The sequence below is a fragment of the Podarcis filfolensis genome, assembly GCF_964270895.1.
Source record: "Podarcis filfolensis genome assembly, chromosome: 12".
Classification (NCBI taxonomy): Eukaryota; Metazoa; Chordata; class Lepidosauria; order Squamata; family Lacertidae; genus Podarcis; species Podarcis filfolensis.
Genome location: NC_139614.1, coordinates 14,261,124 through 14,275,039, shown reverse-complemented (window position 1 = coordinate 14,275,039; position 13,916 = coordinate 14,261,124). Strand labels below are relative to the sequence as shown.

The 13,916-nt window shown below is 41.5% G+C and overlaps 1 protein-coding gene across 3 annotated transcripts in view; it reads left to right on the top strand.

Moving 5' to 3' along the window:
* The window catches only part of ANO10 (anoctamin 10), an 87,265-nt gene extending 78,779 nt beyond the window's left edge, over window positions 1-8,486 (top strand). For 2 of the 3 annotated variants that reach the window (XM_083578010.1, XM_083578011.1), the window contains exon 13: window positions 7,104-7,890. In XM_083578010.1, the coding sequence (XP_083434136.1) occupies window positions 7,104-7,148 (45 nt within the window). In that variant the 3' untranslated portion in view covers window positions 7,149-7,890. Of the gene's footprint in view, window positions 1-7,103; window positions 7,891-8,335 lie in introns of those variants that run through there. The other variant, XR_014540123.1, reaches the window with a different exon arrangement.
* The last annotated feature ends 5,430 nt before the right edge of the window (window positions 8,487-13,916 follow it).

Sequence of the window (13,916 nt, the reverse complement as noted above, 5' to 3'; positions counted from 1 at the left end):
ATTACATTGGCCTATATGTTGCTGTCCTGTTTTACAAAATGTTTTTGGTCACACACAAAAGCCCGCATGCACTAGATTTTAGTGGGCAGGTATAAAAGGGTTTTTGCTTTGCTTTTCTGGCTGCAGGAACTTGCTCCCAGGCCAGCTTGCCAAAGTACTTTTCGTTGGTGAGGGTGTGCGTTGAGTGTTAAGTGCTGCAAGTTGCTGCCAGGAAGAAGCCAAAAGCCATTGTCCTGCCACCTCATTGTGTACATGACTTTTGCTTGAATGCATGCAGTTGCCTCTCTTGGGCTGTAGCCAAATGTTTAAAGCATATATAGAAGGAGTAAGCTAAAATGACATGTTCCAGAGTGCAGTTGTCTTACAGTGATTCCTAACAGAACATTCTTTTAGCACTTCAACTACAAAATCTCCTGGTCACTTGGGGTGAACCATAACAAACTGTATTAAAAAGACAGAGCTGGGATTTCAGAGGAACAAACAAACCACATTAAAGGAATACGACGAACCAAAGAACCAAGCTTTCCATATTTTCTAACTTCTCTTTCTAAGATGTGTCTCGTCATTATGGGGTTCAGAATATTTCCCCCCCAGGATTAAATCGGTTTGCATAATAGTGGAGTCTGTGTGATTTCATATATATATCTCTCTCTCTCACTCTCTCTCTCTCTCTCACACACACACACACACACATGTTTTTTTCCTGTACTGCCTGATAATTATTTGTACAGCTCTTAAATATTGTATTCAAGTGTTTTAGACACAGTGTTGCATATGCTTCCCTTAGTATGGTCCAGTAAACTCAGTGCAAAATCTTTGTTGGTAGAAAGTTTGGCAATTTCAGCCCCTATTCACTTTCTCCTTTATTTATTGGGATTTTATACCCACCCTTCACCCTAAAATCCCAGGGTAGGAAACAACAGTTAAATATGTAGCATGTTTTCAGAAGTAACAGCTTGCACAAACTGGAAGTTTCCCATTTGAGCATACATCTGTGTGCATTCATTGCAAGGGAAAGTTGTCCATGCATCTGAAAAAGTAAAATAATAATTAGTTGCCGAGCTCTGCAAGGAGATTGAACTAGTATGCTTTTTAAGGAGTGAGGTTATTGCTGTGGAATTGGATTGTCTTTTGCTAATGTTCTGCTATACCGAGGTTCAACAGCATTCATGTAATTAGCAGTTTCATGAATGTGTAAAAGTAAATATCTCCCCAATGCAAATAGCAAGCATGGGGACAAATCCGTCTTGCGATCATAGTGGGGACCCCATGCCAAGGCCTTCATTGGGCCCCCAGGCCTTCCGTTTGCCATTTTAAAAACTCATTCATGGACCTGAGTGAATGGCATCTCATCTTGTTTGGCCCTGTATTATGTTTGTCTTAAATTTGTTTTAATCTGCTAGAGGCTGAGAGGCAAGGGAAAAACATATTTAAAGAAAATATCCAGCATAAAGCACTTGGAAGTCCTGCTGACTTCAGTGAAAGAGATTTCAGCACGTTGAACTCAATGGCCTTGGAAGCACTTAACTTGATTCCATTATGCTATGAGTAAATATAATTTTTAAAATATTTTTGGCTGAGATATCTTCACTGTCGAGCTGTGAATGGCTGCTCCATCCTAAGCCATGGTAGCCAGAATTTTAGTAGAAAGGGAATTGCTTTAGTGAAGGGAATTGAATGCCTTTCTTCTTTCCATTCCACACTTACAGCTGTAGTAGACTAAGTCAAGACCTTTTTGTATAAGGGGCTTTGTCAATATGCAGGTAGTAACGTCAGAAGTCTGGAGGATAAACTAAGCTCTCGGTTTAAAAAAAGATTTTATTATCACAGACAAATCCTCCTCGAGGCGCTGCATGAAAAGGCACAGCAGACAAACTCCTTAGAGCTTGGAACATCCTAAGTAACTTGTTTTTCCCTTTCCCATCATAAGTCAGTTATTCAGTAACAGCCAAAAAGAAGGATGAAAAAGCCTGGCACCTTGCAGCCTGACACAGCAAGTCTTCCGGAATTAATTTTCTCCGATTGTCCTATTCACAGATGAAACCCCACCATTAAATGAGATTTAATTACATTCAGGCATAGACCGAGGCCTGTGATTTCCATCAGCTCTTGAGCGGCGTGCCGTTGTGCGAGGAGCCATTGCTCAGGAAATGCCATCTGCCTTCCAGCACCTTTTGCTGTGGGGTCGTCTGTCAATTGGGATGTGTCATATTCACAGCAAGCGGCCTTGCCTTCCGCAGCGTATTAACTCGCCGGCCCACATTTTGCTAATGCTAGATTGTCTTGGGGCGGGGAGAGGGGATGTCATGGCGAAGCTTCCCGCTGTTGAAAACAGCAAGGAAGACTGTTTGCTTCGCATCCACATGGTAATAGACATCTTCCTGATCTTTATAGGAAGGGGGCACTAGGGCACATGCACAGAAGAATCCAGGTACCACCAATTTAAGCGTTATTGTGTTGCAGTGAAGTGGGGAAGAGCTGAGAGCCTGGAGGAGAGCAGCTACCAGTTGCAATAGATTGTCCCAAGATAGACGAATGCAATGTAAGACAGCACCATACATAACTTAGGGTTACATAAGCCCAGAAACTGAGGTCCAGCTCCGAGGGCCTTCTGGAGGTTCCCTCACTGCGAGAAGTGAAGCTACAGGGAACCAGGCAGAGGGCCTTCTTGGTGGTGGCGCCTGCCCTGTGGAATGCCCTCCCATCAGATGTCAAAGAAATAAACAACTATCTGACTTTTAGAAGACATGTTGGGAGTTGCCCAGAGTGGCTGGGGAACCCCAGCCAGATGGGCAGAGTATAAATAAATAAATTGTTGTTGTTGTTACAGTAGTTCCCAAATGTTTTTTGGGGGGTCACCGTACCTTGGTTTCGTAAACTCATTCTGGTGCCCCCTGCCCTACAAAATGGATTGTTCAGAATAGCTGTTTGCACAATCCACTAAGGAAGATAGCAATAACCATTAATTGCACATTTATTCTGAATCCAATGAAAACTAGTTTGGTTCCACAAAATTGAGGAACTAGATGCAGTGATACCAGCTTTTCAAAGTCTGTAGTCATTTACGCCTCCAGCCCCCCCTCTCCCCAGTCACCTCCTTGCTTCTTGGAGCCCCTCTAGGTAATCCCACCCCCCGCAGGGGATGGTACCACCCACTTTGCGGACCACTGATCTAGTAGATTTTGCATGAGTGGTATTTTGAAGAGCTAAATACCACAAAAAGTGGCAGGGTAGAGCGCTCCTGGTCAGGATACTTTCTACACATCCCCCTTCCATCTAGTGTTCCATTCTCCACCCAACAAAAGAAAAATACAACCTGCCAACTATTGAGGATATTCCGCTTCTTTCTAAACATCCCCCACCCTGCTTCTGAAAATCCTGTGGTTCTACCAAACCGCTTCTCCCTTGTGGGTGGTTTCATTTTGGCCAGTTAAGGAACCACATTCAGGAGAATGAGCTTCACTATTAGTATATATTCTATTCTTTGGGAGAAGAAAAAGCTAAGTAAACCCATCATAAATCTGTGGAGTCCCTAAGATGGTTGGATGGCGTCTTGTATGCCTCCTTCCGGCAACTCCTGCAGCCCGGCTGGTGCCAAATGTATTGTTCTGCTTTCCTTTGGACTACATCAGCAAGGCTGAGAGGTGGTCTTGTCGTCTGGGCAGCCCAGGACCTTCAGACACACTGCTCAGGCTTGCACCCAGGAGAGGTCACTTTGGTGCTGCTAATGCAGCAAAAACAATGCAGGCGGCAGCACTTACGAGTTACCGATCTTTGCAGCCACAGCAGGCGCTGTGATTCTCCAGCGGTTTGATTTCACTCCTGGAGGCGCACTTCATTGTGTCTCAAGACCGATGCATGCCAAACAATTTGTATTTAGGATTTACTCTTAGATCCTAACTTAGATCTGCCAAGGAACTCAAGGCAATGCATGTGGTGTCTCCCCTCCCTCATTTTATCCTCATAACCCCCCTGTATGGTGGTCCCAAGCTCATATCTGGAGCTGCATAGCTGAGCCTGCATCTCCTGGTCCTAATTCAATACTCTCTAACTGCTACACCACCCCCAGATATCCTAAACCGCTCCTAGTTTTGATATGTAAACCAGATTTCTTCCCCATTCATTCTTTGAATACAGTTTTTATCAAGTGCTATACCTTTGTGTGATTTATCTCAGGCTTTTAAAATATTTTGCAAGGAACATCCCCCCTTTTTTTTGTTAGCATCTCTATTGTAGCATTTTTAAGGTCACCTCATTACCATAGAAAGTGCTTCTTTTGAGAGTGTGATGCTTACGAGTTTTACTTGGATTGCTGGGGAAAGGGAGTACAGCTTTGGCCTTTTTTGCTTTTCTCAAGGATCTATCTTGTTTACTGCTATTGTATCCTCTCGGCAAAGCTCAAAGTGGAGCTCTCTTTGAGCAGTCAAAGGTCTGGTTGCGTTCAGTGCCAGAGTGTTCCCATCTGACCACTCAGTGGCATGCCGTGAAATGTTTGCAAAGCTCTTCAGGGCCAAAGTCGCCCACATCAAATTTGACACCATATGCGAAGCAGGTCAGAGAGGGGTCCTTGGAGCACTGGGTGTTCAGGGCTCCAGGGATCAGTTTCAGTTGTTGTGGCCTGAGGATGTGGCCAGAGTACTTTCAGGGTGAGGTTCCTGTGCCTTTTTGATCTTGGTCCATCCTACCTTGTAGAAACTAGTCAAAGAGGATTAACTGGGTTGGTCTAGGGCAGCAGTTCTCAACCTGTGGGTCCCCAGATGTTGTTGGACTACAACTCCCATCATCCCTGAGATCTGGCCTTGCTAGCTAGGGATGATGGGAGTTGTAGTCCAACAACATCTGGGGACCCACAGGTTGAGAACCGCTGGTCTAGGGGGTGGGTAATGCTTCGCTGCAGAAGGGGTTGATGGCCACCACCAGGGCTGGGAAAATATGCAGAAGAAGCATACAGTATGGCTAGGGCATTGAGGGGAAAATTCCCGTTGCTGGATTTTTAACATTAACGGTCACAAATGGCTCGGCTGAGTATTCATTTTCTCAGCTGAAGTATATTAAAAATCCCAACAGAGCAACTCTGCAACAAGGCAGGCAGGATGCCTTATCTCGACTAAGTATTGTATATAAGCAGATGCATTACGTAAGATTAGTTTTGAGGATCTGATCAAAGACTTTGCAGTTAGAGAAAAAATAGGAGAAAGAAATTCAAATATAAATAAAGTGGAAGTATACAAAAATAAACATTTTTCAACTTACCGGAAGAATAAGAAATCATGATAACAAACTTTTTGTAAAAGAATGGAAATGGTTTATTGAATATTTACAGATAAATTGCAGACAGATAAAAACATTAGCAGGATTATTGTAATAACCTGCAGTTTCGTAAGAGTATATATTTACAGTAGATAATTAAATGAGCAAGTGAAATGAATTTGGATATGCAGAAGATATTAAATAATAAATGTAAGGTACCACAGAAAGAGGGGGAAGGAAGTCAAATTATGAAATTGATTGTAAAACAAATGAAATGTATAAATTTGAAAAGAATGAATGAATGAATGAATAAATAAATAAATAAACCATACAAAAGGTCTGCTCATCCATCAAAAAATAACAATATAGCCTACGATATCACCTTTACCACATGTGTGCCCATTCGGCCACTTGGATTGGCAGAATTGGCACTACAACAGATGCCACTTAAAATACCTTTTCTGCATTTGTAAGAAATCTGTTTAGTGTGGCAGCATCTAAACTTTGGAACTCCCCGCCTTTTGAGATCAAGCTGGCACCTTCACTGTATTCTTTTTGGCACCCGCTGAAAACATTCTTATTTAGACACTTAGAAGGTCGAGGTGATGTTAATCTGTTTTGGTATTTTAACTTTTGTACATTTTAAAGTATAGATGTGATTTTTTCTTGATTTTGCTGCTTTATCTTTTGTTATCTGCTTTGAGGATTTTTATGGTCAATTATTTACAAAATTCATAATCGTTTAATAAATGAAGAATTATAAAACACTTTACACAGTTTCCAAGATTTGTGCTGCATATAGTGAGCACAGCAGAACAGAACACCTCTTCTGATTCTACATTTCCCATAAATTGCAGCACAATAACTTGAGCAAATTGCTCCAGGATCAACAATTTAGTTCAAGTCTGATGGGTCATGAATTCAATAGTACTTTGTATTCTGCCTTCTTCTAATAGTTTTACTATTAATTAATGTAGCCGTGGCTGCTGCTTCTTCTTTTTTAAAGGCTAACTAAATGGAGCAGCAAAGCTGCCTAAAGGAGAATTTGAATGCCATCATTCAGCTCTGGAGATTTCTGTTACAGGCACCGCACAACATTGTGCAATAGGAACAGAATTAAACTTGCTAATAGTTGATCTGGAAGTGTAGCTTCATCGTGTTGTCGTTTTGAATATATTTTACATTTGGAAGATATACAGAATGCGTCCAGTGGTTTGCTGGAGCCATGGCCCTCCCTTCTGCCCAAAGGACTTTCCTTGCCATTTCAGAAGCAGAGCACAGAACTGTCCTTTTCAGCAACAAGCATGACAAAACAGTTCTGTGGTCCCATAATTTGGTGGTGGTTTTCAATATATAAAATCCCATATCAGACTCTGTGCACTTCTTTCTTTCTCTTTCTTTCTTTCTTTCTTTCTTTCTTTCTTTCTTTCTTTCTTTCTTTCCCAGTTAATTTTTATTGCTTTTCAAAAAATTTAACAAATTAACATCAAATTATTTCAAATTTAATACAAATTTAAAAGTTGATTTCCCATTCCACTACATTGATGTTTCCTTCCTTACTTGCTGTTCAATGTTGCATACATTTCCTAACTCCATTGCAAATAACCTCCCTGTAACCTCACTTCTCGCAGTAAGGGAGCAGCCAGAAGGCTCTCGGAGCTGGACCTTAGTGTCCGGGCTAAACGATGGGGGTGGAGACGCTCCTTCAGGTATATAGGACTGAGGCTGTTTAGGGCTTTAAAGGTCATCACCAACACTTTGAATTGATCAACTGGATGGCGTTCATTCAAACCTTCAGGCCTACTGTGTTTGCTTAACTTCCCTCATTTTTCTGCCTTCTTCTTTTCTTTCAGCAAATGAAGTTGGTGGCAGAGTCCCTGAAAGAACAAGCAAACTAGGATGCTAAACTGAGCAGCTGCAGAAGGATACAGACTACACGAGAATTAACAGCAAGACATGCATGGTATTTGTACTACGTTCTAGCACTCCACAATATAGCATTACCTATCCTTATTCACCACTAAAAGTCTCATTGAAAGAATATGATTATTTATTTTCCCCCTTCGCATACGCTGCCTGTGACAGCTCTGGTTTACCATCTAAATAGCACCAATGTGAGGCAGCAATACTTAATGCACAGCTTCATATCCCCCAAAGCAGTTGAGCAATTGCATCCTTCTGCTAGAATATCTAGTCATCATTATTTTCTGTAAGCGGCTTATTAGATGGTTCCCTGCATTTATGAAGGAATTAATCCAAGTCTTGTTTACTGTAAAATGTGATGTATAAATCTGTCCTATAGGACCAATCCAGCCCAAGGTTTTGGATCTTTTTAAAAGAAAAAAAATGTGTACTGTAAAATGTATGAGACTGAGTATTACAATATTTTAAGCTTAAAACCTGTGCCTTGTCAAGTTATTAATTTTAAGGAGCTGGGCAGGAAAGAATTCAGCATGCAGCGAATCTCACTCAACGTGATGCATCCACACTGAGATGTACAAATTTAACCCTTCTTGTATATTCTTTCTGCTCATCATTCACTTCCATTTTGCCGGGTCATGAGACATAGGCTGTATTATACAATGGTTTTATCTGACCAGCAGGAGAGCCATTAAAAATATCTAATCATTGTGCATCTAATTTTTCCTGTGTGTACCAATATCTTTCTTTGTGGCTTTCAGGCTTTCAATTTGGAGAACTTTTAACCCAAGATCCTCTCATTGATGTGGCATGAGGCCAGCGATTGTTTTCTAGTGCGTAGGTGTGGCCTGCCCCAGAGGCGAAACTTCCTTCTCTGGAAAACCTTTTGAAGTCTAGATAAGACTCTAGTTCAATACTGTAGCTACTAAGACTGTTGGACTTATTATATAGTAACATCTGGTATTAACAATGGTGCAGATCAAAGTCCAGCATGCACATCAACTTTCTCCTAGCACTGCGGTCACAACCCAGACAGAAGTAAATTGTCTGGGTTCAGGGCTTGTTTATTGTTTTACAATGGAGTAGTCACAAGGCTTGTTTACTGGGACTAACTAAACAGCAGTTGGGAAATCATTTTGATAGCTCAACCTCTTTTGTTTTGCAGATGCATTGAACCACAAGGTGTTATAGTCATACCTTTTGTTACTTCCAGCCAGGAGCACGGTGGGGTCTGCCCCTCCATAATAGCCTAGGTGCCTTCATCAGATGTTCAGCTTTAATTAAACAGACAGATGCAACCAATATTTCCACAGACATACATAATTTTATTTGTATGCCTCCTTTTTACCATGCGCAAGGAGGCTTACAACATGAAACAAATGCATAGCTGCAACATAACAAAAGCAGCCATAAACAATATTTAAAAAAATACACAACCCAGTATTTCTGCCCAATTGCTTTCCAGAAAGAAAACCTGCTTTTGCCATCTGGTATTCTGACCAAAAATAGGATGACCAGCAAGCCTGAGGCACTTCTATAACTTTTAGAGTAGTTAAATGAAACTATTTGCCAGCTGAGCCCAAACTAAATGGTCATACTTCCACCATTCCGGCACTTCTGTTGACCTCTAAGCTTTGCCTCACTTGTACTGCTAGTTAAAATGAGCCTAATAAAGCCAGTTGAAGAGGGTGTTTAACATACTGTGCAGTTGCAATAATAATAATAATAATAATAATAATAATAATAATAATAATAATAATTAAAAAAAATTTCAGTATTCTGTATTCCAGCATTCAGTGTATTGTAGTCCAAAGTCATCCAGTTGGTTAGAGCATTGTGCTGCTAACGGCAAGGTTGCAGGTTCGAGCCCCATATGGGACAGCTATGTGTTCCTGCATTGCAGGGGGTTGGACTAGATGATCCTTAGGGTCCCTTCCAACTCTGCAACTCTTTGTTTCAACCATGAGAGAACAGGAAGTGGCCTTTCATGGTATTTGAGAATTGCCCTTCCTTACAGCCAGGCAACTTTTCTCAACCATGGTTCTGTGGTAAACTTTGAAGGGCAAGAGCTCAGCAGAACATGCCCCCTGGCCGTTCCGCCATAGTGTGTGTCCACCCCCACTCCTAAAAAGAGCAAGAGAGCTATGTTGCATCATTATAGAGAGAAAATCAGCCATATGTATGCAGCGTTCTGCCCAATTTATTAGGATCAGCTGGCAGGCTGCGGAAAAGCAAACGGACATGGGGCAGTAGAATGGTTAGTAAAATTAGGGATTTAGCTTGGGAGACTTGGGCTCACTTCCCTGAAATCTTCTGGCTAAAGGAGTCCAACTTGGGAACCCATTAAGCTTTAGTTACGTATCTACAGGCGGCTGAAATACAGCTCCTAGCTTTAATTAGATAAAAAAACAAGAATCCAACTTGCAAAGTAGCACTGAAGACTTTTGCCGCCCAAGGCAAAGGGCGAGAGGGCATCTTCCCTTCCCCATTCCACTAACAGAAGCTGCCTAGTCTGGCAGTTAATACATCAGCCCCGGTGATGATGGGATACTTTGGCAGCCATGTAATTGGTACATAAATGAAAAAAGTGTCCCCCAGTGAAGCAGCAAGCTATGCAAGCACAGAGCGTTAGACTAATAGTTCGAAGTAGGAACCCATCAATGAAAAGTATTGCCTACCCGCCACGTCATTATTTTGCTCATTCTGTTTTCCTCTGCCATCACAAAAAACAGTAAAAATTGGAAGCCCCATTTCTACCTCATTCGCTTGCCAGAGCAGAGGGGAATAGGCCCAGATCTGTGGTTCCTTCACATTCCTCCTCCACTATATCACTGGTCAGGAAGCATTATCTCCCTGGTAAAATTGTGCGTAGCAAGCAAATAATACTACATTTAGACATGAAACACTGTGCGGAAAAGAGAAACCTCCTTTTTAATGTCCTCTACATTTGTGCTTTCAAACGAAAACTTAATATAAACCGTATTTTCTTCTTGCAATCAATGCACGATTCGGAGTTGCACATCTGGAGGGGGCTGGATAAAACCAAGGTCAAATTTAGCAGAAGTTAATACGTAAGGGCAGCGCAAATCCATATATGCCCACTTTAAAGCTTAAGCAGAGGTCAAAGGAGCAAATACATTAGGATAATATTACGCAAGCTGAAATTATCAGAAATGCACATGGACAGGAAATCGGGAACCTGATCAATCACCTTGACATAAATTCAACTTGGTCCATTTCAGTGGAGCATTATGCATCATCAGAAATACAATTTGTTGCATTTTCTACCATCTGAACACAGGCACAATTAGTTCTGTGGCTTGCATGTTTTTGAAAATGTAGATAGTCACAGCAGTGATAATTATTAATGTGATAATTAACAACGTGATAATTATCGGGGGGGGGGGCGGAGAGAAAGTTTAACCTTTTCCTTGCCGGTTGTGTAGCCCTGATGGAAAACACAAGTTTGAAGCTATTTGCATTCAAAAGAAACTCCTAGTGGGTGCTAGCATGGGATTTCCTCCCGAAACCATAATGGACCTACCACAAGGAATGTCAACATGGTGCCTTGCAGAAGTTGTTGATCCCATCAGCTTCAGTAAGCATACCCAAGGATCAGGAATGAAGGCAGCTGTAGATCGCCAAAACCATGTTGGCTATCCGTGACAAATTCAGGAGGACTGCAACAGGGGAGGAGCAGGAGAGGAAAGGATTAAACTCCCTTTCCCTGTGTCAAGGGCCAGGAGTCAACTTTGCCTGCTGAACAGCAGCCTGAAGGGGGAGAAGGCAGAGTGACTCCACCTGCAGCTGATCAGCCTTCAAGGACTCAGAGGAGAAGGCACTGATGAGAACCAACTGGCTTCAGCCTTCTTAAGCAGAGCTTCCAGCAGCTGGCAACAATGCTTGGAGTTCTGGCCTGATCTTGCTGCGTCCTGCTCATATTGTCCCCAAGATCATCCGATTCCCTGACCCCTGGACCATTTGACCAGGTGGATTGCTGTTCAACCGCCCCTAGGACTGGACCTGACTTTAGATGCTGACTTTGCCTCCAGGCAAGAACACCTCAGAGACTCTTCTGGTTGGCTGACCTCCAGCTCCTCTGAGCTCTGCAATCCCGGTACGTTTTGGCCTTTCTTCAGCAGTTGCATTTTGAGATAAATGCTATATATACACACATACCTCCCCACACACTCCTCACTTTCAGTTGTTGGTTTTATCTTCAGGGTGCAGAAGAGAAGCAGCCCCTAATTTTGAGGCACCACCCCCATTCCATCTTCAGTGGAAAACCCTTTTGGCTTTTCCTTTCCCTGAGGCCTCCTGCCTAATCTGCAATATTTCACTTGTGCATCTAAAACCCAACTTAATGCAAAACTTTGTATTGTTATGTTCTACAATGATAGGATTTGGCTAAAGAGTTTTCCGAGGAGCTTTAGTTATTTTAACCAAGGCAGGTGAGATGGTGGGGATGGCAGTATAAAAAGTTAACTGTTGGTATTTAAGCTTAAAGTTCCCAGTGAATCCTAACTGTATATGGGCACTCTCTCTCATACACTGGTGTAATCAGGTTACAAGGTAGAACTAGCGATCGTAATGCCATAGCAGCAATGGTTACAGTCCTTTATATACAGTGGTACCTCGGTTTTTGAATGTAATCTGTTCTGGAAGACCATTTGAGTTCCGAATCATTCAAAAACTCAATACGGAAGCCTCAAAACGGAAGCCATGTTTCATGTTCGACTTTCGAGGCGTGTTCGAAAACCAAAGCATTTACTTACGGGTTTACGGCGTTCAAAAACCGAAATGTTCATCAACAGAGATGTTTGAAAACCGAGATGCCACTGTATATACAAACAAATTTATGTGTATCGGCCACTTGGATTCATTAAAACAATGGGGGGGGGTCACATTGAAAAGAGGAAGTGGAGACCAGAGTAAAAAAGCCAATGACCTAGAGATATATGAAAAAATTGCATTTTTACCCTTCTCCATGATTGTAGCTAGCACTGCTAGAAGGCAAAACTGTGAATATTGAGGGGTGGGGTTTTTTTGGGGGGGTGTTCATTCATGCATTTTAAACACCTCAGGATTGGCTTTAGCAGCAGCCAGAAGCATATCCATGCTTGCAGAATATAAGATATATTCATATTAGCTGTCAATTTATTGATTATGCCCACAGACTTCACATTAAAATATTATACACTGTACAGAAACAGAATACAAATTCATCAAATATCTCTGTTAGCAGCCAAGAAAACATGACATTGATTTTCACTGGTAGCTTCATTACTCTCAACACGAATTTAGCTAGTTTGTGTCATAAACTTTATATTCAAAGGTGGTGAAAAATAACATTCAGAGTTATAGTAGCCAGGATACCAAATTACTAATAGATTATTTGATTAAATTGTATTGTGTTTTGTAGAATGCAATTTTGTGTGTGTGTGTGAGGTCTGTTGACTGGATTAATGAACTGATTCATATCAACTATTTTGCCCCAGTGTTCATCTGCACATAGAATTTTCAAGGGGACTGACAGAAATTATATGAATCTAGAGCTTTCATGGGAGTTTTTCCTGGAAAGCGCCCTTTACCAGAGGCCATTTTATGAAAAAGCATTTTAAAGCAGCATCTCTTCAGCTGGTGAAGCTGCGCTGAATATTTTATTCTAAGCCATTTCAGATGACTTGACCCAGGGGCAGGGAAGCAGAGAGAGAGAGAGAGATGCAAACTCTGTGTGCAGTTCTCACCCGTATGCAGAGAGTAGTTTTGGACTGTAGTCAAATCTGGATTGCAAGCCCAAAGGCAGAAAATTGCAGTATGGTTTGAGGCAGCTAACAGACTACTTAGCACCCTTCCAAACTCTTTCCTAATAAAGTAAATTTGTTTCTGTTAACTCTGGACTGGCAGGTGGTTTCAAAAAGGTTGTGATCAAAGAAACTTTGATTAATCCATGATACCCAGCCCTTTTATTTTCAAATATAAGGACGGGTGTGTATGTGTGTGGAAGAGATGGGACTTGCAGACATCTCAGGATGTCAAATTTGTTGCTCTTCTGACCACGTCTGTCTAAGTGCCCCCACAACCTGACCAAGTCAGATAAAGTCGAGTATTTTATATTGTCTATTAGCTCTGTTTTCTTCAGGCTTGTCTTATGAATGATTGAGTTTAAAAAGTTAAATTTTAAATTCCTGCTATTCCATTTCTATAAAGAATTTTCATTTCCAACCTTAAATGATGAATAAATCTTATGTTTTTATTTCATTTTTTGTGGCATTCGTCCTAAACAAATGTGAAGTCCTATCGTTTGGAGCCTTGGGTGAATTGCTAGCAAATTCAATGCTGTCATACCCTGTTTCCAAGGAAGGTAGTATACGGCGTATAGTCATCCAATTAGCACCTCCCCCAAATTTTTGCATTTTAAAATATGGGCTTTGGAGCCTTTTTTTTAAGGGGAGCGAGAGTCCACAAACACACCCGTACAGATTTTCTCCTTCCAGTAGTCTCATCAAAACTTTTTTTTCAAGTTACAAAACACAATGACTAACACCCAAAGAACAAGACACTTCCTGTTCACATGAGTGGTAGATACAAGAACTAGCGAGAGTGTGTCTCATGCTCTTTGGAAAACTTCAGAAGTTGCCATATTTTTTCCTGCACGTGTACAGTTTCCAATGTGTGACCGCATAGAGAGCCACTCTAGATGTAATACTGTTTTTTACTTCTGACAAAAAGTCACAGTACATCAG